At 38.3% G+C, this 21,634-nt stretch overlaps 1 protein-coding gene across 1 annotated transcript in view; it reads left to right on the top strand.

Annotated features, from left to right (window-relative positions):
* The first annotated feature begins 322 nt into the window (after nt 1–322).
* The window catches only part of SCFD1 (sec1 family domain containing 1), a 50,772-nt gene continuing 29,460 nt past the window's right edge, over nt 323–21,634 (top strand). Inside the window, exons 1-11 of the mRNA XM_059474428.1 lie at nt 323–378; nt 5,441–5,511; nt 6,222–6,310; nt 7,285–7,375; nt 8,152–8,274; nt 9,343–9,430; nt 13,089–13,178; nt 14,373–14,428; nt 15,393–15,478; nt 17,203–17,302; nt 20,460–20,599. Coding sequence (XP_059330411.1) covers nt 348–378; nt 5,441–5,511; nt 6,222–6,310; nt 7,285–7,375; nt 8,152–8,274; nt 9,343–9,430; nt 13,089–13,178; nt 14,373–14,428; nt 15,393–15,478; nt 17,203–17,302; nt 20,460–20,599 — 965 coding nt within the window. The 5' untranslated portion in view covers nt 323–347. The remainder of the gene's footprint in view (nt 379–5,440; nt 5,512–6,221; nt 6,311–7,284; nt 7,376–8,151; nt 8,275–9,342; nt 9,431–13,088; nt 13,179–14,372; nt 14,429–15,392; nt 15,479–17,202; nt 17,303–20,459; nt 20,600–21,634) is intronic.

A 21,634-nucleotide genomic window follows, 5' to 3' on the forward strand; every position in this document is an offset into this window, starting at 1 on the left:
ATTCCATTGCGGTAACTCACTAAAACTACAAGACGTTATTTCCAGCTAGATCCTTGGTTTTGAAACATCAGTCCTTCCATTTAGTCATTAGGTGGTCGTATCAAAACTGTTTCAGTTATTTCTTCTTGCAACTTCAGTCGGAGAGCAGAACCTACCAGCTACTCAGCAGAGCAGCGGTGCCGAGGGCCGTTCCCGGGCCTGCGCTCAGCCGGGCACAGCACGGGCCTGTGTTTGCCACCGTCAGCTCCTGCCGGGCCGGCCCCCGGCCCGGGGCTCGCCACGTGTCGCGGCGGCTGCGCAGGCGGCGGCGGGGCGGGGCGGCGCGGCCGGGCCGGCGGCGCGGGAAGATGGCGGCCGGGATCCGGGAGAAGCAGACAGGTGAGCGCCCGCCCGCGGTCCTGGCGCTCGGGCGGGGGAGCGGCGCCGGCCGCACGCCGCCGCGCTGCCTCGGTCCCCGCGGGGCGGGCTGCGGGCGCCGCCGCGCCTCCGCCGCGGATTCGCGCCCTCTCACCCGGCTTGGGTCTCCCGGCAACGGGGTGGCGGCCCCTCTGCCGCCTTTTCCTCGCCTCCGGGGCGATGGGCCCGGGGCGGCGAGGCTCCGGAGCCTCGGGCCGCAGGTCTCGCAGAGGGACCCCGGCCCCGGTTGGGCCCCAGGCCCCGGGGACGTGGCCGTAGGTGCCGCCGAGGTGTGGAAGGCGCTCCCGGGGCGGGACTTGGCCGGGCCCGGGCCGTGAGCGGTGCCTTCTCCCGCGGCCGTGGGAGCGAACGCACCCTCCGTTTCGGTTTCTTTCTGCCCCTGGGAAAGACCGACGGGAAATAGCGTTTAATGGTGCAGAAATAAAGTTACTGTTGTCATGTTCTTGTTAAGACAATACGGGGGCATCCATGTCTGTACTGACCCTCGAAGATGGGAATACGATAATAACGACTAAACTCATTGTGCATGAGGATTTCTGTGAGTAAAGGGTTTGTTAGTTCAGTCCCTTCTTAGACATTGCTGGGAGTCCTTAATTGATTCTTCTCTGCCTTGATGCTGCTTTGTAAAGCCTTGGACATACTCCTAGAGCACAGGGGATGTCAGCTCCTTAGTCCTCTACTTCCCTTGTTTGCCAATGTTGTAGTCAGTAGTTGAGCTCTAATCATGACACTCTCTCCTTGACAGCTGCAGTATCTTTGGTGGTATAGACGATTCTGGATGCATTTGGTTAGCATGAAATGTTTCAAATCATCTGCCTAAAAATCTCAGTCACAGTCTCTGTGGACATTAAATATTTTACTAGTATGCTTAATTTTTTTGTACCAGTCTACTTTTTTGTAATCTCATTCCTCTGCCATCTATCATTGATAGTGCTATTTGATGTTCTTCTGAAGTCTTTGCTTATCTTCTCTTTACTGTCTTTCTAATAAAGCCTATTTTCTTTGAGCACATATTCTGTTCAGCTTTATTCTTTTCTGTTCTGTTTCACTGTGTTCATAGGGTGGTGTGGGTTGAAAGGGATCTTGAAGATCATCTCATTCTAACTCCTTGCCTGCTATGGCCAGGAACACCTTTCACTAGGTTACTTAAAGCCCCATCCAGGCTGGCCTTGAACGGTTCCAGGTATGGAGTATCCACAGCCTCTCTGTACAAGCAGTTCCAGAGCCTCATGACCCTCATAGGGAAGAATTTTTACTTTATATCTCATCTAAACCTACTGTCTCCATTTAAGGCCATTCCCCCTTGTCCTGTCACTACATGCTGTTGTGAAAGGTCCCTCTCCAGGATTCTTCTAACTCCATTTAGGTACTGGAAGGCACTATAAGTTCTCCCTGGAGCCTTCTCTTCTCCAGGCTGAGCAAACCCAACTCTCTCAGCCCTTCCTCATAGGAGAGCCCTCTGATCATCTCGTTATTCCTCCCTGGACTTAATCCAACAGGTTCGAATTCTTCTTATGTTGGGCCCGGATGTGGGCACAGTACTCCAGGTGGGATCTCAGCAGAGGAAAACAGAGGGGCAGAATCCCCTCTCTCACCCTGCTGGCCACGCTGCTTTGGATGCAGCCCAGAGTACAGTTGGCTTTCTGGGCTGCAGGTGCACATTGCCAGGTCATGTCAGGTTTCTTATGCACCAACACGCCCAAGTCCTCCTCAAAGTTGCTCTAAATCTGTTCTCTGCCCAGCCTGTATTTGTGCTGCAGTAGCTTGCACTTGGCCTTGTTGAACTTCCTGAAGTTTGCACGGGCTCACCTCTCAAGCCTGTCAAGGTGCCTCTGGATGGCCTCCCTTCTCTCCATCTTTTTGAGGAGGAATTTCTTCATGGAAAGGGTTAAACATTGGAATGAGCTGCCCATGGAGGTGGTAGAGCCACCATCCCTGGAGGTGTTCAGCTGGATATGGCACTTGATGCTATGGTCTGGTTGACAAGGTGGTGATCAAAGGTTGGACTTGCTGATCCTGGAGGTCTTTTCCAGCCTGAATGATTCTGGGATTTTGTGACTGTACACAGCTTGATGTCATTGGCAAACTTGCTGCAGCTGCACTCAGTCCCACTGTTCATGTCACCAATTGTTGCTTGATTATTTCAGTCAGTCTTTACAACTGAATCCATGATGTCTTCTGTTAAGGAGGTCTTTTCCAAGGAGCTAGATTCAACAGCTAAAATGTACTCAGAAAAATGTTTCTTATCATTTAGTTATGGTCTTACCATGTATGTGCACCATCTGTTGTGACCTTTATCCTGGTTCATAACCAGGATTGGTTTCATAACAGAAGCATATCATTGTGCAAGCACAGTAAAAACCTGATCCTTGCCCCAGAGAACATTCACCATTAATATAAATGAAATGACAATATGAATACAGAAAAGGAACTCGGGCACTTGCTGAATGTTGACATGATTGTCACAGCACGTTACCAGTTTGATTACTCTTTCTTGGCAGAGAGCTTATGCCAAGTTTTACTTTAGATGTTAAACTCTGCAGTGCAGCTGCTTCAGCACCAGTAGTACCAAAGCACATAACCATACAGCTTTATATAAAATTGCTTATATGGCTAAAGATGTCACCAGCAGTGAGAGGCCAAAGAACCCAGGAGCATCCTGTAATCAATTTGCAGAGCTGCTTCATGGTGTTTAAAAAAGAAAAGAAAAAAGTATGGAGCAAGTTGAAGGCTGGAGCCCATCAAGACTCAGCACTCAATGCTAGCTTGGATTTTCCCACATTTGTGTTTCAGTACTAGTAGTGTCATTTGAAAGGGCAGTACACAGGAGGAAGCAGAGCATCAGAAACACTGCCTGACCTTGGAGAGATGATATTGGGAAAGCCAAAGTTCTACTGAGGTTGAGCTGTGCAGCATGTATCTCGAGAAAGGAGAAGTGCTTGTGCTGCAACATTAGTAGCAAAAATGTAATTAAGAAAAGAGGTTGGATCCTTGCTAAATGGAGCTGCTCATTTAATGGTGATAGACGCAGTTAGGGCTGAGGTAACCAGGGCTGCCTTTGCTTCAGTCTTCACCTACAAATGCTTCCAGGCCTTAGTGCCACTTTGGAGTCAAACACTGAGTGAATCATATTGGAAAATACTTCTCTTCACATGAGGGAAAATGCATGCATGAATTTATGTATGGTAAATCATACCTGACCGGCCTAATTGCCTTCAGTGATAAAATGACTGGGTTTGTAGGCAACAGGACAGGATTATTTAATTTACCTTGACTTCAGCAAAGCTTTTGACACCATGGTGTTATATCCAAGTTAGGATGTCATGGACTAGATGGATGAACAACTAACTACATTTAAAAAACTGGTTGGATGGTCAGGCTCAGAGGGTTTGTAATTAATCAGACATAATTACCTAGAGGCTGGTAACAACTAGAGCACTGCATGAGTGTATTCTGTGACCCCTCCTGTTTAAAATGTCTATCAGTCACCTGGAGGGCATGTCAGAGTGTACTCTGATTAAAAGTGTGCAGGTGACAGCAAACTAGGGGAATCTCTTCTGCTTGAGGGCTGAGCTGCCGTTTGGAGGCACCTAGATGGGCAAGAGGAATGGGCCAGCAGAGATCTTATGAAATTTAACAATGACAAATTCCTGCCCTTCTAAAGGAAGAGCCCCTTGCACATACAGGCAACAGTGTGGGGGTTGCCAGACTGGAGAGCAGCTCTGCAGAAAAGACCTGCAGGGGGTTCCCAGTGGACCATCAGCTGGAGGGAGTCAGCAGGGACTACTACCAAGGTGGTCAGAGGCTCTGGTGAGGCTCTAGCACTAAGGCTTGTTCTGCCTGGATTGTTCTCCAGGTGGCTTCAGGGTGGACCTTACAGCAGCTCCCCAATACCTCTGGGCAGCACTGAGAAGGAACCAGGCCCGTTTGTAGTGGTGTCTGGCCGTACAGTGAAGCACAACAGGCATAAATTGTGTAACATAAACAAGATGTTCAAACTGGATGTAAGGAAAAGCTTTTTCTCCACAAGGACAGTCAGTGCCACAGGTTGCACAATGTGGTTGTGGCATCTTCATCCGTGGAGAGCTGACTGCATAAAGCTCTGAGCAGCCTGGCGTAGCCTCAGAGCTGAGCCTCCTTAGGCAGGAGGTTGGACTGGAGGTCTTCCTTGTGATGCTGTAGATCCCAGGAACTGCACTATGTTCATTCAGCCAGAGTCAGAAGTCAATTATTTCTACTGCTCTCTATTTATCCATCACTCTGATTTCTGCAAGTTTTTCCTCTTTGCAAAACTCTGTGATGATTTTGTTAGGAGTTTTAAGAGAATCGGTACTATAGCACAAATAGTCTTTTGCTGCTAGTCAAAGACGGGAGAGCAGCACATACTGTGTTGTTTAATCAGATAAATGAGGAAAGATACATTACATAACAGATTTATAAATTAGAGGTAGGTAGAACAATCTCCTTTGGTTTGTATGTGGAATGGAAAGTTAAATTAAAGTTCATTCATCTTTCAGAGTTTTCTTGCTACAAACTAAGGGTATTTTTGTATCTTAAACCAGCAGTTTCTTCATATGAGTTCTCAAAATCTTTCAAACTGTGTATTGATTTTAGTCAGGCATAAAGGTATTTTTTGTTTGGTGTGTACAGTGGTGTTCCTGTGGGGTAGGAAAAGCACATCGGGGAATGAAGCAAACTAGTTCCCACTGGACAGAAAGCACCTTCAGGAAGATACTGGAATTAGTTTTAAGGCAAACTTTGTTAGAATATAGCCTGTATAACTAAGGAGAATAAATGTTTTAGAACTTGTTTCTTTGCCTTTTGCTGTGTCCTCTGGAGTCCATAAATTCTAGCAGATGTGAGCCACTTGTCAGTCAAAGCTGCATAAAAATAATGAAAATGTGACTTGTTGTATTTATATTTTACATTTATATTAAATGTATAATAAAATCCTGCTAAAGTCTTTAAGTCACTGTTTTTGAAGTGTAAAGAGAGTAAGGCATTCTTTGGTTTTATTTTCCAGTGGCTTTGAAACGTATGCTGAACTTCAATGTTCCTCCAGTTAAAAACAGCACAGGAGAACCAGTATGGAAGGTAAGAACTTTTGGAACAGGATTATGAGAATTTTATGGTGTTCAGAAAAGTTCAAATTTGCAGATTTTAACTAAATCAAGTTCATCTTTCTTGTGTTATTAACTTGTACAAAATATTTTTCCTATATTGTAAATACACACACTTGAGTATCAGAACTGCTGAAAAAATACCAGAGTCAGAAAGAAGCCCAAACAAATGGAAGAATTATTGATAGCTTAAAGAATCTGAGCTCAGGATAGCTTTATTACCTTTAAAATGTAATTTTTTAGGTCATGAGGAGGTTTTGCTACTGCAAAGCATATATTCTGTCTCTTTATCCCTTGTCTTTTTTCACTAATTCCTATTTTCTCTTCTGATTTTCCTCTTGTTTTCTCCCAAGTGCAGTCGGGAAAACTCTGCACATACAATAACAAACTTCAAACAGCAAACTCTTGTTTGACAAGGCACTTTTAAGGAGATGGAAGTGATAGTTCTTTTTCCCCCTTTATCACTGAGTTTCCCTTGTTTTTTCTTTCATATTTTATTTATTTGTAAGCACAAATGGAAGTCCATGACAAATTAATGATTTATTGTAAAGTGGTAGATGTTTAGATGTTGAAGCACTTTTGAAGTTAGGGTAGTAGTTCCCTAAACCTGGATTCCTGTATCCACTGTATTCTACAGTATCCACTTTTTACAGCACTTTATAAGATGATGTGTATCTGTTTCAGGTTCTCATTTATGACAGATTTGGCCAAGATATCATCTCACCTTTGCTGTCAGTGAAAGAGCTGAGGGATATGGGGATCACTTTGCATCTGTAAGTTCTTTTTAAAACTGGGAATTCTTTTGTAAAAAGAACATTATTTAATATTCCCCAAAATAATTAACAAATCGGTGAAAAATCATTGAATAAATAACTGCTAGAATAAAAATTATAAATTTACTAGATTTGTTCCTAAAATCAGATGCCATTATGCAAAATCAAGAAATGAAGAGATCGTTCCAAACAATGTTCACTAGGATTTCTTGCTCAAAACAGGAGGCCCTTGTTCAAAAATAAAAATTATCCAGTAGGTATTCTTTTGGTATTTGTCTCTACAAATCCTTTTGCAATCATATATGTTACAATTGTATTGGCACAAACTGTTTCATGAGACTGTGTATGTTCTTTGCTTGTCTTTTTACGCATAGATTTTACTTGTCAGCTGTCAAACATATGAAATCTTTAGGTAATATTTTAAGAGATTTCTCATGTCTTTTTCCCAGATTACATTTACCTAGTCCATTGTCATTCCTAGCATTCATGAAGAAACTTTGAACATAACTTGTATTTTTTTCCAAATTTATTAACTTTTGCTAAGTGAAGGCTAGAAATGGAAACAGTTTAACCTGCTTACAGATCAGCAGAAACATGAGAAAAACATGTAAGCACCTTGTCTTCAAGCAGGAAAGGCAAGTTTAATAGAATTAAATATAGTGGTTTTTTACCACAATAGCAGTTCACATATGAACTTCGTGAGTGCAGTAATTTAGCTTCCTCTAAATGGATAATCTGTTTTTGAACATTTGTAAAACCTTTTCTCAAGCTTTGAATAAATTTTGAACACATCTATTAATATATTCAGCCAAAAATACACAAAATGTGATTTCTTTTCTTGCTAAAACTCTAGTTAAATATAGAAGGAAATTGTAGGAAATTTCATTTGTCTATACAAATAAATAATTTCTTTAACTTTTTTTTAATTTTATACATATCAGAGAAAAAACACATGTCTTTTTTCTTCCTGTCAGGCTTTTGCATTCAGATCGGGATGCTATTCCTGATGTCCCAGCTGTTTACTTTGTAATGCCAACAGAAGAAAATATTGACAGAATGTGCCAGGTAACTTGCATCTGTAATGTTTCAAAAGGGCCTACACAACAAAGTGTGTGAAGTAATCCTGCACTCACCAGAATGTGACTGTAACTACTAGCACAGATTTGTCAGAAAAGAATTACCCAAAATATTATAATGCAAAACTTCAATTTCCCAGCAAGTTGAAAGATAAACATGTCTCGTGTTTCAGAGGGACTTTGGGGAGTGAAAAGATAAAAGGCAGTGGGTACAAATATTCCATTTAACAATAGAAAAAGCTATTTTAACGAGGTTGGCCAAACACTGGAACAGATTGCCTGGAGAGTTTGTGGAGTCTCCATCCTTGGAAAAGTTCAAAACCTGACTGGGCACTATCATGAGCCACCTGCACAATTTGAGACTGCTTTGAGTGGGAAGATTGGATTAGGCTAACCTCAATTTTTCACATTTCTTGTAAGGAGACGGATGGAAAGTTGACATCTTTGCCAAAGTAAGGAGAAGAGCAAAGGGTATTTTTGGTCAGCAGTAAGGTGTGGAATAGTAATTGCTGCCCTTTAGCTTAAGTGTCATTTCCTGGTTTTTTGCAGTTCTGTGGTAGGTTGTTTATATCTGGATATGTAATCAAAACACAATGTTTTGATTCATATTCATAAAAAGAGCTGTGTGAGCAGACAGCTAAGCACTTCTGAAGGTTTAGTTTGATTGTGGAAAACCGTAACATTACATAGTAACAGTATGATTTCTTCTTTTAATTAGTCAGGAATGTATTAGTACTTATTCAGGAAAATTTTCCTTTCTTTTAGGATCTTCGAAACCAGCTTTATGAGTCTTACTATTTAAACTTCATTTCTGCCATTTCAAGAAGTAAACTGGAAGATATTGCAAATGCTGCTATAGGTGCTAATGCAGTAACTCAAGTGGCTAAGGTAAGAAAGTCCCCCAGACCCTAATATTAGCACCATTAAAGGTATAAGACTGCATTCTCATTTTCAGGCATACTGGGGAAAAAAGGAGAACCTACAGCCATCCCAATAATGCAGCTTAGTACCATACTTCCGCTGTCAAAAGTCAAAGTGTTGTAAGACTTTTGGGCTAAATGATAGGAGGGGAAATACAGTGGTTTCAGAGGATTCTTGATCACATCAGCTGAATGAGTGCTTTCAGTGCATATATGTTTCTGTATTATTTCCAAAATAAACAAAAAGAGCAGTAGGAGTGCAGTTCTCATTTGAAATAATACTTTATATGTACACTTTTACTGAGTACTCTCCTGTACCTTTATGATTTAATGGCATGTGTTAGAGATTTACTTTTATTTTTATGAATGGCTGCACTAAAACCTTTAAATTACCAAGTAATACACTTAAATACATTCACCATTTTTCACTCCAGCTGGTGCTACTGGCATGAGAGAAAGAAAACATTGTGAAATAAAATGAACAGTACTAGTAGTGTTTAAGCCTTAGGTCCTCAGCAGCAGGAAATTAGTATAGCACTGTAAACTAACTTTCTTAAATCTGTTTTTCAGCTGTGATGTCTCATTAATAGTTTATGCTATAGAGGAGTTAAATTTTTTCCTGAATGCACATGGTGTTACAGAAAAGTTAAAATCCATGAGCTCTAATGTCTTATTGTTCGGATATTGCCCTCTTTGTTTTCTCCTGCCTGAGAGCTCAGTGCTGATTATGTTGTAGTCCTTTATATTCATAAAAAGTGAACCTATAATATTAAAATGTCCTCCACATGTTTTTTTTCAGTGATACTTGGCTGCTAAAGCTTTATGCACAGAAACAGTTGGAGTTGGACAGTTCTGGCACTTTCCAGTTCTCTAATATTTTGGGTTAATCACTCAACCCTTACACAGGCTTTTTAATTCATAAATTATATCTTGCTTTTATTTAATAGATACTTCTGTAAAATGTAGCAGTAAATCACATACAGGTATTTTTATACTTCACTCTGGGTTATTCTGACCATTATTCCTTGCTTTCTAGGTGTTTGATCAATATCTTAATTTTATTACTTTAGAAGATGATATGTTTGTATTGTGTAACCAAAACAAAGAGCTTGTTTCATACCGTGGTAAGTAGAATTTATATAAAAATTATACAGGAATATCTGAAGTTGAAATTTACTTTAGAAGTTGTAGCTAATAACCAGCAATTACCTTATTTTACTTTGATCTGCTCAGAATTCAGGATAATCTGTTAGATATGTAAAATCATGAAAGAAGCAGTTCTTAGATATTCATTTCAGCATCTTTTTTTACATGGTGATTGTAATACTGAAAAATAAATACAAAGTGAAACTGTGGTATAGACATTTATGGATAATAACAGTTTTTATGCAAAAAATAACATTGGAAATATTACATATTGTTTCCACGTGGGGATAGTCACTGTGGGTGGGAAAGAGCATTCTAGACAATAAGCAGTACTAATTTGCTTCTGCAAGCATGTGAGCCAGGCATGTCAGCTTCTTCATAAAGTTTCAGAGTTGCAAATGAAGTCAGCCTCCTGGAACTCTTTTCTGTTCAAATTGGTTTGGGACCTAGCAGGAAAAGCAAGTGGCTTTAGATCAGTTACCTTGGTGCTATGGCAGCTCAAGTCAACATACAAACTAGCTGTCATAATTGTCCACATGATTTTCCTTCCTCCATTGTGCTGATTTTATGTAGACCACTGACCCATTCAGTGTGCTGAATGTACAGAGAGCCACCACTCCTGCCCCTTACTCTGGGGGCAGATGTAACTCACAGATGATCTACTCATAGATATTACAGGGTATGTTGTGTGGCTGCTTCTGCTGTAGTTTTACTCTTGTTTCTTTTTACATCAGAACCAGTAATTTCAGAGCTGCAGGGTGTGTTTAATTGACTCATTCCTTCAAAAATACCAACTCATTTGTGTGATGTACAAATGCAATTAAAGGGAAGAAGGAGAAGTCAAGATAGTCCTATTTTTGCAGCAGCTCCTCATTGCTTTAGTGTAGTTACAAAGTCACACAGCTGATTCCTGGTGCATGAAATACTCCTTAGTGATCAGATAGAGATGAGAAGTCTCTGTACGTCTGATATTTAGCAGTGAGATTTTTCTGCTTTCTTGCCCAATATCTGAAGTCAGTACCTTTTCTTTAAAACTGTATCCATAATGACTGAGATGTGTGTCACACACTGGGTGTCTTACACTGGGGATTGATTCCACTGGCAGGATGAAGGGCATTTTTGTTTGAAAAGCAGATATAATTTTTTTTCACTAAAACCTGATGTTGAAGAGTTTTAATACTAATTATTTTGTGATGTGTTCCTGTGTATATAATTAATTGACTGTCATAAGATTCCTTATGCTAACAAGGAATTTGAATTAAGATGACTGAAAAGGTTTTACACCCATCAGTTTCTATCTGGCTTGTTTTCCTGTCTTGTGCTGCTGAAATTTGCCAGCATGTTTAAACCAACATAGAAGTGGGCTGTTTCCAAAAGCTCAGGGAGCAGAAATCCGATCCCCCACGGAGAGTGATGAGTTTTCCATTAGAGCTTGGTAGCTGATCTGCCTCATTGTGTGAGTTCTAGATCTGGCACAGACAGGCAGTGGGAGTGCAGAGGTGAGGAAGAGGTGGGCTTTTTTGCCTGGGGAGAGTATCCCTAGCAGGAGACTGCCAGTTTATAATCTGCAAAAGTCAGTGTAATCTGAGGGTACTTAAAGATGGCTGCTGTTCTTGCAGCAGCACTGCTCTGTGTGACCATAAAGGTATCTGAATGGATGAGCTAAAATCAAATATCACAAAACAGGTTAATTTTCAGTTTCCTGATTCCTTGGCTGTGTGGCTGCTTTTACAAAGAGGTAATGTCAGGACAAATAAGCAATATAAAATCCTTCAATTATGTGAAAGACTTTCCTACACAGAAGGGACACAATACATTCTTTCCGTTTAGTAATGAACAAGAAGTGATGAATTTAAATGCAACAAGAATGTTTCTGATCAGATGTTAGGAGCATTTTTTAACTTTAAAATAATGAAATATTAGATTACCTGTAAATATTATGGTATTTTTGTGACTGGGAAGTTCTTTGAATTGGTTTAGATGCAGAAATTACATGGGTTTAACTCATCTTTGAAAAGGAGGACCAGTTAGTTAATCCCTCAGGCTCCCTCTGATTCTGTTTTCCTACAACAGTGTATAAGGAAGAGTAAATGAGTAATATTAGTATAAAGTTGGTATTTGAGACATCCTGTTTCATGCTATTTGAGTGCTTCTTTACCATGCTTTACAATTTGGTTGAATTTTGTAGTACAACAGGAAAATGTAGGACACCTATGCTTACTTTTCTGTAATAGATGCATTCCCCATAAGCTTGTTAGAGCGGAGAGAGAAAAATTTACAGAAAACATGGCAGAACATTTTACCAGAAGATTCTTAATGAAGTTTCTCAAAGGTTGATCTAATTTAATTAAGTATCTGTGTTGGTTGCTATGGTACAAGAAAAGGAATGTGCTGATAAAATGTTCATGGCAGACAAAATTAGAAGGCACTGACAGTGTGCAGATTACTGAACACCAGAAATGAGTACTTTAAACATATTAACAGGATGGGAAATACATTTTAAAATTGAAAAAGTTAAGAAAGTAAAAATTAGGTTTTTTTCCTCCCTGTAAAGTGGGAGACCATTAGTTGGAGATAACTGCAGAATGATAGCCCCAGTGAATTTCTTCAAAGCTTTGTCATTATAGTAAAATACAGATATTGGGAATGGTCTGCTTTTCTTGGTGCTGATATATCAGAAATTTGAAACTTCTATTGCTGTTGTCAGCCTAGTCAGAACCTTAGCTTACTAAGGGTAGTTGCTAAAATATAATCCATGTCTCTAAAGTTCTTACAGGAGAAAAGCTGGGGGGAAAAAAGCACCTTTAAAGTTATAGAATGGTTATGGCTGTCCATGCATAAATTTAGGATGGGAGGCTTATTAATATTTAGTTTTGAAATTCATTTTTGAAGAAAGAGGATAAGACAGGTAATTATGTGAGAAATTTTTAAAGGTAATGTAAAACAAACAAGGATAGGATTTATGGCATGAATCCTAGCTAGTGCTTGACTTGAGATCTGTGATAAGATTTGGTTTGATGTTTCCTGTTGGCTATTTTATTCTTGTCAGGGTTAGTTACTTAAGAGAAACATTGCTTCATGTTTTGACCTAAATGTGGGAAGGAAATCTCTCTTATCCGTCAAGTACAGTTTTATAACTTGGCAATTACACCTGATTTAGAGACTGATGATGAATTTAGGAGAAAAAAAGGAATCTCCATACAAGAGGTGGGATTTAGAAATTTTAAATATAGATAACTGCATTCTATAATTATTTTATATAAGTAGTTCTGGAGGATTTTCTTCCTGAAAGTGTTAGCCAAGTGGATGGCCACTTCTCTTGTGTACCATTTCTTAGTAGGTTTTTGTTTATGCAGTAATAACAATCCAAAAGATATGTGTGCAGTGAGAGAGACTCAGAAATTATTGTATAGTGTTTGACCTTCTACAGTAACCAATAATTTTGCCATTTTTTTCTCAGAAAAAAAAGGGAGATGAAAATAACCGGTGTGGTGAGAGGAGCATTTCAGGATGTAATCTCTTCTGCAACAAAAGCTGTTGACTACTAACAGCCATCAGATAAGAAGATGATTGCTCTCTCACTATTAAAATGGCATAAACTTATTTAACTCTGTTCTGTTTTCCACACTGTTTTAGCCATTAACCGACCAGATATAACAGACACAGAAATGGAAACTATAATGGACACTATTGTTGATAGTCTCTTCTGTTTTTTTGTTACACTTGGTAAGTTTCCAAATTCTAGCATATTTTCCATATTCAGTGAGATAACCAGAAGTCTAGTGATTTCATATAGAAAATTAAAAGCAGAATTAGATCTGTGACCAAAATCTCAATCATTCACAGGGTGGGATAATGATCTTGCTCAAATATCACTGCTTTCTATCACTCAAATATCTTGCTTTATATCACTGCAAAGTACAATAAAGGTTGGCCTTCATGGGAGTTGAGTCTTAGTCTTCAGTACCAATGGGAGGAGAATATTGAAATGCAAAGGTTTGGACGCTAGGTTCTAACAAAATTCTAGTTTGCAATGAAGATAATAGTGCTTTGAGTTTGGATTTGTCATTCTCCAAGAAAAAACCAATCCCCTAAACACCACAGAGTTAGAAGAAAAAAATTCCTCACACAAACCCTGCAAAGATCTAACTGAAATAACTTCCTAACGGAATAGGAAGATAAATTAAGTTTACTTATTTTATTGTGAGTTTCCTTGATGCTTAGCTGATACATTTTTCATAGTGATGACATTTAACTTAAATTGTAACTGAAATTGGTCCATCTGAGATAGCTTTCCTACAAGGGGAGCTGGGGATTGCCATGGGGCAGTCTCTTCAAGAGAGATTCCCTTGGACCCATTCAGTCCTTTCAAATGTTAGTGTGATACAAATTAATGTCTTTTCCTCAGTCACTTAAAATCTGTGGGTTTGGAATTTTCATATTTGTATAGATAAGTGAGAAACTGTAGCTAAATGTTTTGAAACCTGAAAGCCACTGGAAAATGTGCTTTTGAAAATAGCATTACCATAGATAGATAGTCCTGGACATAGCAGTGAGTAGTAATGGATACATTGTGGTGGTATAATACTTATTATTGTGTACAAGGGACTTCTAATCTTTTGAAAATAACTTCTAATGCATCTGCATGAGATAGTTTGTCCCCTCCAACAGTGGATGAGCTTTCTTTCTAATATCTACTCTATTTCTCATAAATTGTTGTATGGGGTATTCACTTCTGTAAAACTTTATTTAATATTTCTATATAGTATTTTTCATTTCATAGAAAAAGACTGCAAGAGAAAAGTTTAATGTAAGTTTGTATTTAATCTCAGAATGTTAGTTAAAGTTGTTTATAAAAAGTAATGTAATACAGAATCTGAAAATGGCAATGCATGTAGAAGTCAATGTATCTTTTATTAGGCGCTATACCTATAATCAGATGCTCAAGAGGAACTGCAGCTGAAATGGTGGCAGTGGTAAGAACTGTTTTTCTAAGCACCTATCATTGCTTTACAACCTTCCAAACATCACTTTCACTTTCCTCAGTACTAGACAGAGATCTGGTGTCATTGTATCCTTCTTGTGAAGGAAATAAAACTGGAAAAGAGGTACATTCACTTTCCTTTCTGATTCCAGTTCCACAGAACTTCTGTAGAAACTGTAATGTTAGGGAATCAGATAATGGGAAACTTAAATGTAAATAATTATTCCTAATCTAGAGTTTATCAAGACTTTCTAATATGTGTTATAATTAAGCTGCATCTACAACTTAAAAAGTGGCTGTTGGACCTGTGTTCCTCTGTGTGTATCAGTAAGAAATGTTTATCTATCTTACTGGGAAACCCTGCAAGTACAAGACATTTTTAGTATAGCAAATTAAACTGACATTGAACTTGATCATCAAATAGGAGTGGAATGACCAAACTAAATCACAATTAACAACCTCTACAGAACTGTCTTCATCAAGAGTCACTGGGGTTCATTTCTTCCATCTTCTTTGCATTTTCTTTGTCAGTGAAATGGTAATACTGATTAAAGCATGCAGTGTGCATGCATTCATATTGAGGATAATCTCACTTTTATGAAACAATTGTATGGTAGTGTCTGCCAGCCCAATTTGCTGCTTCTGCTGTGGTTCCCTCTTGATGCTTCCTACTGGTGTTTTTCACTTGCATGTTTAGGGAATGGGTGCTAATTGGAATGAGATTAGTAGACATAAAGGAAACATCTTCAGTGTAGTCCTGGACATAGATAGAAATGCTGGAGGGACAAATTTGATGTAAGATTTCTTTATTTCCCATGTACACTGGACCTAGTCTTCTGCATTTAAGACATTTATAAGCTACAAAAACAGCACAATACATCTTTTAATGTTGATCGTGTAAAGAGGTTAGGAAACCATTGGTTTGTTAAAAGTGGCTTTGTTTTTTCCATCCTCAGAAACTGGATAAGAAGCTCAGAGAGAATCTAAGAGATGCCAGAAACAGTCTTTTTACAGGTGATACACTTGGAGCTGGCCAATTCAGGTATTGTGTTAGTCATTTTATTTTTCACATTTCAGTTGTCTGGGTAAATCACCACTGTACTGAAAACTGTAATTACAAGAATTTGGTTCAAATTCTATATTAATAGAATTTACATACTTTCAAGGGAGTTCTCCCATCCCACAAGCATAACCCATTTTAAAACTTCTATAACTATTAAGAGTATGGCCCTAGCACAGTAAGTCAGAAGTTATGTTATGAACCAGTTAATTTTGTTTAGCCTCTAAACCCAGCAGGAGCCAAACTTCTGTAAATACACTCTGTTTACAGGGCTATGAAATGCAGTTGGATGTCTGAACATAGCTCTGAAGTCCTCAAAAAAAGAGACAGACCCATCTTCTTGCTTGTGAGCACTACTACCAGTTTAGTTATATCAAAAGCAAGTGTTTCCCAGCTGATCCCTGTCTTGATCAGAGGACACTGCTTGAGGATTACCACCTGGATAATTAAGGTCTGTTAAGCCATGACCATTTGAGTCCTTTGTGGATGCTTGTGAGCATCTGATAATGTGTTCTCAGTAGCATCCCTGTACACTGTTGCCTCCAGACAGGTGAATACTCCACAGGTTTCCTTAGGAAAGTGTGTTATGAGAGCCTCTACTGTTCATGAAAAGGAGGAGAGGTATTGGCAAGACCATAGCTGAAGGAAACTTACAGTCTGCTAACTGAGTATAAAACAGTCATCATACTTTTATCTCAAATTAAAATCAAGGCTTGGATAAAAGGCACAAAAACATCAACATTGGCAAAAGGAATGAGATTAAAAGGAGAGAGAATAGTTGTGAAATACCAGTTTCTTCATTTTCATGGGAACTGCATTGTAAGCGCTGCTTTTCCTTCAGAGGCATGGCTTGTGTTCCTGATAGTGTAGCATCATTGCCCTCAAAATTAAAATGCAAGGTAAAGCAAACACAGGAAACTTTAACCAGTTGAATGGCTTCAGATCTTTAGTTTTTCAGAATCAGCTAAGGCTTTTGATACTATACATTTACGTGAATATACTTACTGCAAGGAAATCCGGAGCATGGAATTTAAATGCTTTTTCTCTGTTCAAATGCACTTCAACTGCATGTTGTAGGGATTATGTGCTTAAGAGAAATGCTTATTATAATGTTCTGTCAGCTCACAGTCTTCCTGTCTTCACTATAAGCTTTTCATGTAGCCATAGCCCAAGACCTTTAGGCATGACTGCATTTTTTACAATTTTTACAAAATTGGGTATTGATGGAATTACCACAGTGCATCTCAGAAGTTCATAATTTACTTTTGTATGGACTTTATATACAAGCAAAGAGCAAAATGAAATTAGAAACCCTTGGAAGTGAGATTCTATATTTGAGGATCATAATGCGGATTAAGGTCAAATAGTACCCACTGAAACAGGTTTTTGGAACTCAAACTCATGTATCCACACAAAGGTGTGTTGGTTAATACCTAAAAAGTCAGTGTTTCAACTTCTGCTCAATATTTTTATATTGGTAATTTCACTAAGTATAAAATAATCTCTTTATCATTACTGAGATGTGATTAATGGAATTTATCATAGTGATCAGCCCCAGTTATTTTTGGGAAGGCTGGAGCAGCTCAGCAGTAGGCAGTTTTGCTTTTATCTTGAAATAGATATGTAAGTGGCTGATATCACTCAGGATGTTAGTGGGGTGCTTTAACCATGTTTAAAGAAGTACTAACACAGTGTCATTTTTTCAGCTTCCAAAGGCCCTTATTAGTCCTTGTTGACAGAAACATAGATTTAGCAACTCCTCTACATCATACTTGGACATACCAAGCTTTAGTGCATGATGTTCTGGTAAGGATAAATCTGATTTTGTTACCAAAACTATTTTTTCACTCAGTTTGTTGTTAAAACTTATTATCAGATTCTCTCTTAATCCAAAACCTGTTTTGTCTGTTTTATTGTTTTAATAAAGAACAACTTGGAAGATTTTCTCTAGAAGGTTTATTTAGCAATAATTTCTCAAATATTTTAAAAGTTGAAATCTTGGTATCATCAGATCGCAAATTCAGCAATCCCGGCTTTTGTTTCAGTAGCTCATGATCTATAGGTTATGTGATATCCAGACTCTATTAAGTGCAATTCGATTTTGAAAAAGAAATGCTTTTTATGTGTTTTTAAACCAGTTTTGGTTTTAGTTTGAACTTCTAAAAATACTTTTTCCTGTTTTTCTCCACAAGGTGGTGTAGGTGTTTAGTGCAAAGTGGTATACAGTCCTACTGTAAGGAATCTAAAACAGATTTTTAAATTTTTTTTTAAATTTAGATAACCTTAAGCTGCCTTTATTTCCTCAGATTTATTTTATAAAACCAGTAGTAGAAATGTACTTGAATGATAGCTCATTCTGTTTACCTGAGATTTGTGCATTTTGTGTATAGATGTGGAGTAAATAATTTTAAAAAAAGAGTAAGAGTAATTAGTATCTGAAGCTTTTTTATGTGCTGAGAGTTACTGTGAAAATAATTTCAATATCTTTCTTTGGGAATTATTGAGACTGCTATAGGCATACTTGAAATATGCACATATGTGTTGATATACAGAGTTGATGGTGAACTGTATAGTCATCCATAGTGTCCAGAAACTTGTGTTGCTATGATGAAAATATTTCAGCACTAATACAATGCTTTAGGGTACTTGTAAATTTTATTTTATGTAATTAATTCATTATCACAAATCCTGTCCTATTAAACTTAAGAGTGCTTTCTGCAAATAACAATTTTTGGCCTAGTTTCTTTGGGAAAGGGGTGTCTGGAAAAACCACAGTTTGCACCAGGTTTTCTCCAGTAAGTGTTGAACTGGCTAGAGACTTGCAGATAGAAGTAGTGAATTTCTACAAGTTTCTTTTTAAATTAGTGTTGGGTGCCCTCAAGCATGAGTTGGGATAGAACTTCAGTTCATCAAGATGCAGTGATCAAAGATGTACTGGAAGCTGAGGACAGCTAGTGCTACAAATCTGGTGGGATATTGGAGTAACCCTGGAAGACTTACTCAGTGATATTTGATCTCTACTGCATCAGTAGAGTTCTGTAGTTTCTCTGGACTAACCTGTTAAGTGTTGTATCTTAAAAGTGCACAGATTAGGGATTTTTTTCATGAAATTGTAACCAAGGGGTCTGTCGTTCCATGACAAGGGCAAAAGTTTTATTTCAAAACTAGTCAAGTTACCTTGAAGGCAAGCTTGCCAAACTCTTCGCATACTGAGCATAATATTCCATGAAATAACTGCAGTAGTCTTTTAAGACACCATAAATTGTAACCATGAAATTGTTACCAAGATGTTGATTATGTAAACTATGCTTTCAAACAAACTGAGTTTTGTTTGAGGTCTCAGTTACAATAGTCCAGGAATGCTGTGCAGTTGTTGAACTACCCAGGCACGAAGTTGAGTACTGCATCCATTGAGATCATAACCATGCTGTTTCTACACAGGAACATGCTTACATGAAGGGATTTGTATTTATGAATAAAAATCCTTTCATCAGTGGATACAGAAAAATAGGTAGAGGCATGGAGGCATGGTTAGAAAGCCTTATAAGGGCAAAATGGGGAGTTGAAAAGAAGAACACTAATCAATAAGAATTATTTTAGGAAAACTTGTAAATGCCAAAACTAACTTGAAAACGCAGGTCACTGGTGAGTTAAAATGATCCAAAACGTGTATCTCCATTAAAAATTGTAGCTAAATATAATTTGGCTATAATTATAAAATTATAAATTATAAAATTAATGTTTTTCTCTTCAAGTTTTTATCAAATATGTGTCCTTGAAATGTACTATTTTTTGCTGAAACATAAAACACCTCTTGTAAGATGAGGTTTGTGCTCATCAACTCTATGTGTTTCCTTTGAGTAGCTAGTTGGTTCTGTTTCTATTCTGGTATGGATCATTTGAAGTGTTTAAGTCCCTGCCAGGGTTTAACTAGAAACATTTTAAAACTTTATTTGACAGTTTCACTCACAGGGATCCATTTCTGTATACTTTAATGAAACTAATAAAGTGATGTTTTATTTCTGGAAAAAATACCTATTCTAAAAGGTTCATAACAGTTTCTGTGTAGTTGAAGATTTCACTCTATCATTATTTCTCAAGCAAACAGCACCTTTGATGTTTTAAGTGTCCTTGAAAAGAGCTAGGACAAAGTCAGCAAGTGAAATACTTGTTAATACTCTTTGTTGAAAACCAGAGAGAATAGGTAAGCTTCAGAAAATGCAGGGCAGTCTTTGGCAGTGGGGGAAAGAACCAGGAGACCCACAGGGAGCAGTTGGTGATGTGAGCAGAATTGTGTCCTCTAGCAAAGCAATGTAGTTACTATGTTCATGCATCTGTGGAAGAAGAAAAACTATATGGAAAAACAGCAGCTTTGTTGCAAAGTTTTGCTTTATCATGGATTCACTATTTTACTAGTGCTCAAAAAATTAGGGAAAGAGCTGTGAAGGTGTGGCTAAGTAGTCCTCTTAGTGAGTAATCCTGTTGCTGTTGTCATCAGCTTCTTGGCAGCTTTGATACATACCTTGTAGCTATGTAAGTGAACAGATTTAGAAACACTTTTTGTCTGCAACATAGATACTTATTATTTCGAAGTTTTGGGGAGTTGCTAGAGCACAGTCCTTGCTAAATAATTCATTTTCTATGCAGAAAACAGTGTTCAAAGTTCAGTGTCAGAAGAGTGCTTGCATATGAGATAATCAAATGTCTTTGCATAACATTCATTGCCTTGTTTACTATTGAACTAATCACAGTTCAGTAACTGTGAATAATTTTAGAGTCCTTGTATTGCTGTTGTTATTATCTAGTTAACTAGTAAACTATTTCCTGCCTTCTTATGAAGTTCTGATAAATAGCTGTGTTAATATTTTTTAGAAAATATTCTAGAAAATATTTTGTTGAGTATAAAAGACTGAATAAACAATTAAATTGTCAAATATTTACATAAGATTCTTCTTTTATGTAGGATTTCCATTTGAATAGAGTTAACTTGGAAGAATCAGCAGGAACAGAAAGCACTCCAGCAGGTGCAAGACCTAAGAAAAAAAATAAGAAGTCCTATGATTTAACTACATCTGATAAATTCTGGCAAAAGCATAAGGGCAGGTAAGCTGTAAAAGTATACAGTTTATATTAATTTAGTCAATATAAACTCTAAGTATTCTTCATATATGGCAGTTCTGTTTTAAGCTTCTTTGAAAATCTTTTCTAGCTTGGGGGCCTTTCTTTTTAAGCTGTATTGGGTCTGGCTGAGATGAACTTCATTCCCCACAGCAGCCCTCACAGTGCTGTGCTTTGCATTGGTGGCTGGAAAGATGTCAATAACACACCAGGGTTTTGGCTACTGCTGGGCAGTGCTCCCACAGCATCAGCACTGTCTCCCCAACATTCCTCCCCACCAGCAGGCTGAGCGTGGGCAAGGTCTTCAGAGGGGGCATAGCCACGACAGCTCACCCAAAGTGACCAAAGAGATACTCCATACCTTTCCATACCATACTGTACCATCCATTCCATTCCACTGTTCAGCAGTAAAAGCCAAGAGAAAGGAGAAGTGTGCAGTGTTCAATGGGATTTTTTTAAAATGTTTTTCTTCTGGAGCAACTGCTCTGCCTACCAAAGCTCTGCTTCCTGGGAAATGGCCAGACATCATCTGTTGATGGGAAATAGAGAATAAAACCTTTCATCTTCCTTTGCTTTCACACATAAGCTTTCCTTTTTTCAACCACCTGTATCTTGACCCATGACTTTGGGGTTTTTCCACCTTGCTTTCTCCCCTGTCTTGCTAAGGAGAGAAGTGATAGAGTCACTTGGTGAGCAACTGGCATGCAACCAGGGTCAAACCACCACATAAGGAATGACTTTTGCCAATATTCATTGTCCATGATAATTGTCTGTTATTTCTTTGTTACAGAGCTCAAATTGTTCTTACCAAAACTACATAAAATTATTGAAAGCAGTGAATATATCTTAGAAAGTTAAAGTAAACCTACAGTAAAAAAGTTAAAGTAAACCTCCATTATATCAAGATGTCATTATTTTGACTGATTTGATTCTGCTGCGTGATTTATGTATTGTTATTTCCAAAAAGGTTTTTATTGTCTGGTTCTAGTATTTCAGTTTGTTGATTTAACTGAGCTTAAT

The sequence above is a fragment of the Ammospiza nelsoni genome, chromosome 6 (assembly GCF_027579445.1).
Source record: "Ammospiza nelsoni isolate bAmmNel1 chromosome 6, bAmmNel1.pri, whole genome shotgun sequence".
Classification (NCBI taxonomy): Eukaryota; Metazoa; Chordata; class Aves; order Passeriformes; family Passerellidae; genus Ammospiza; species Ammospiza nelsoni.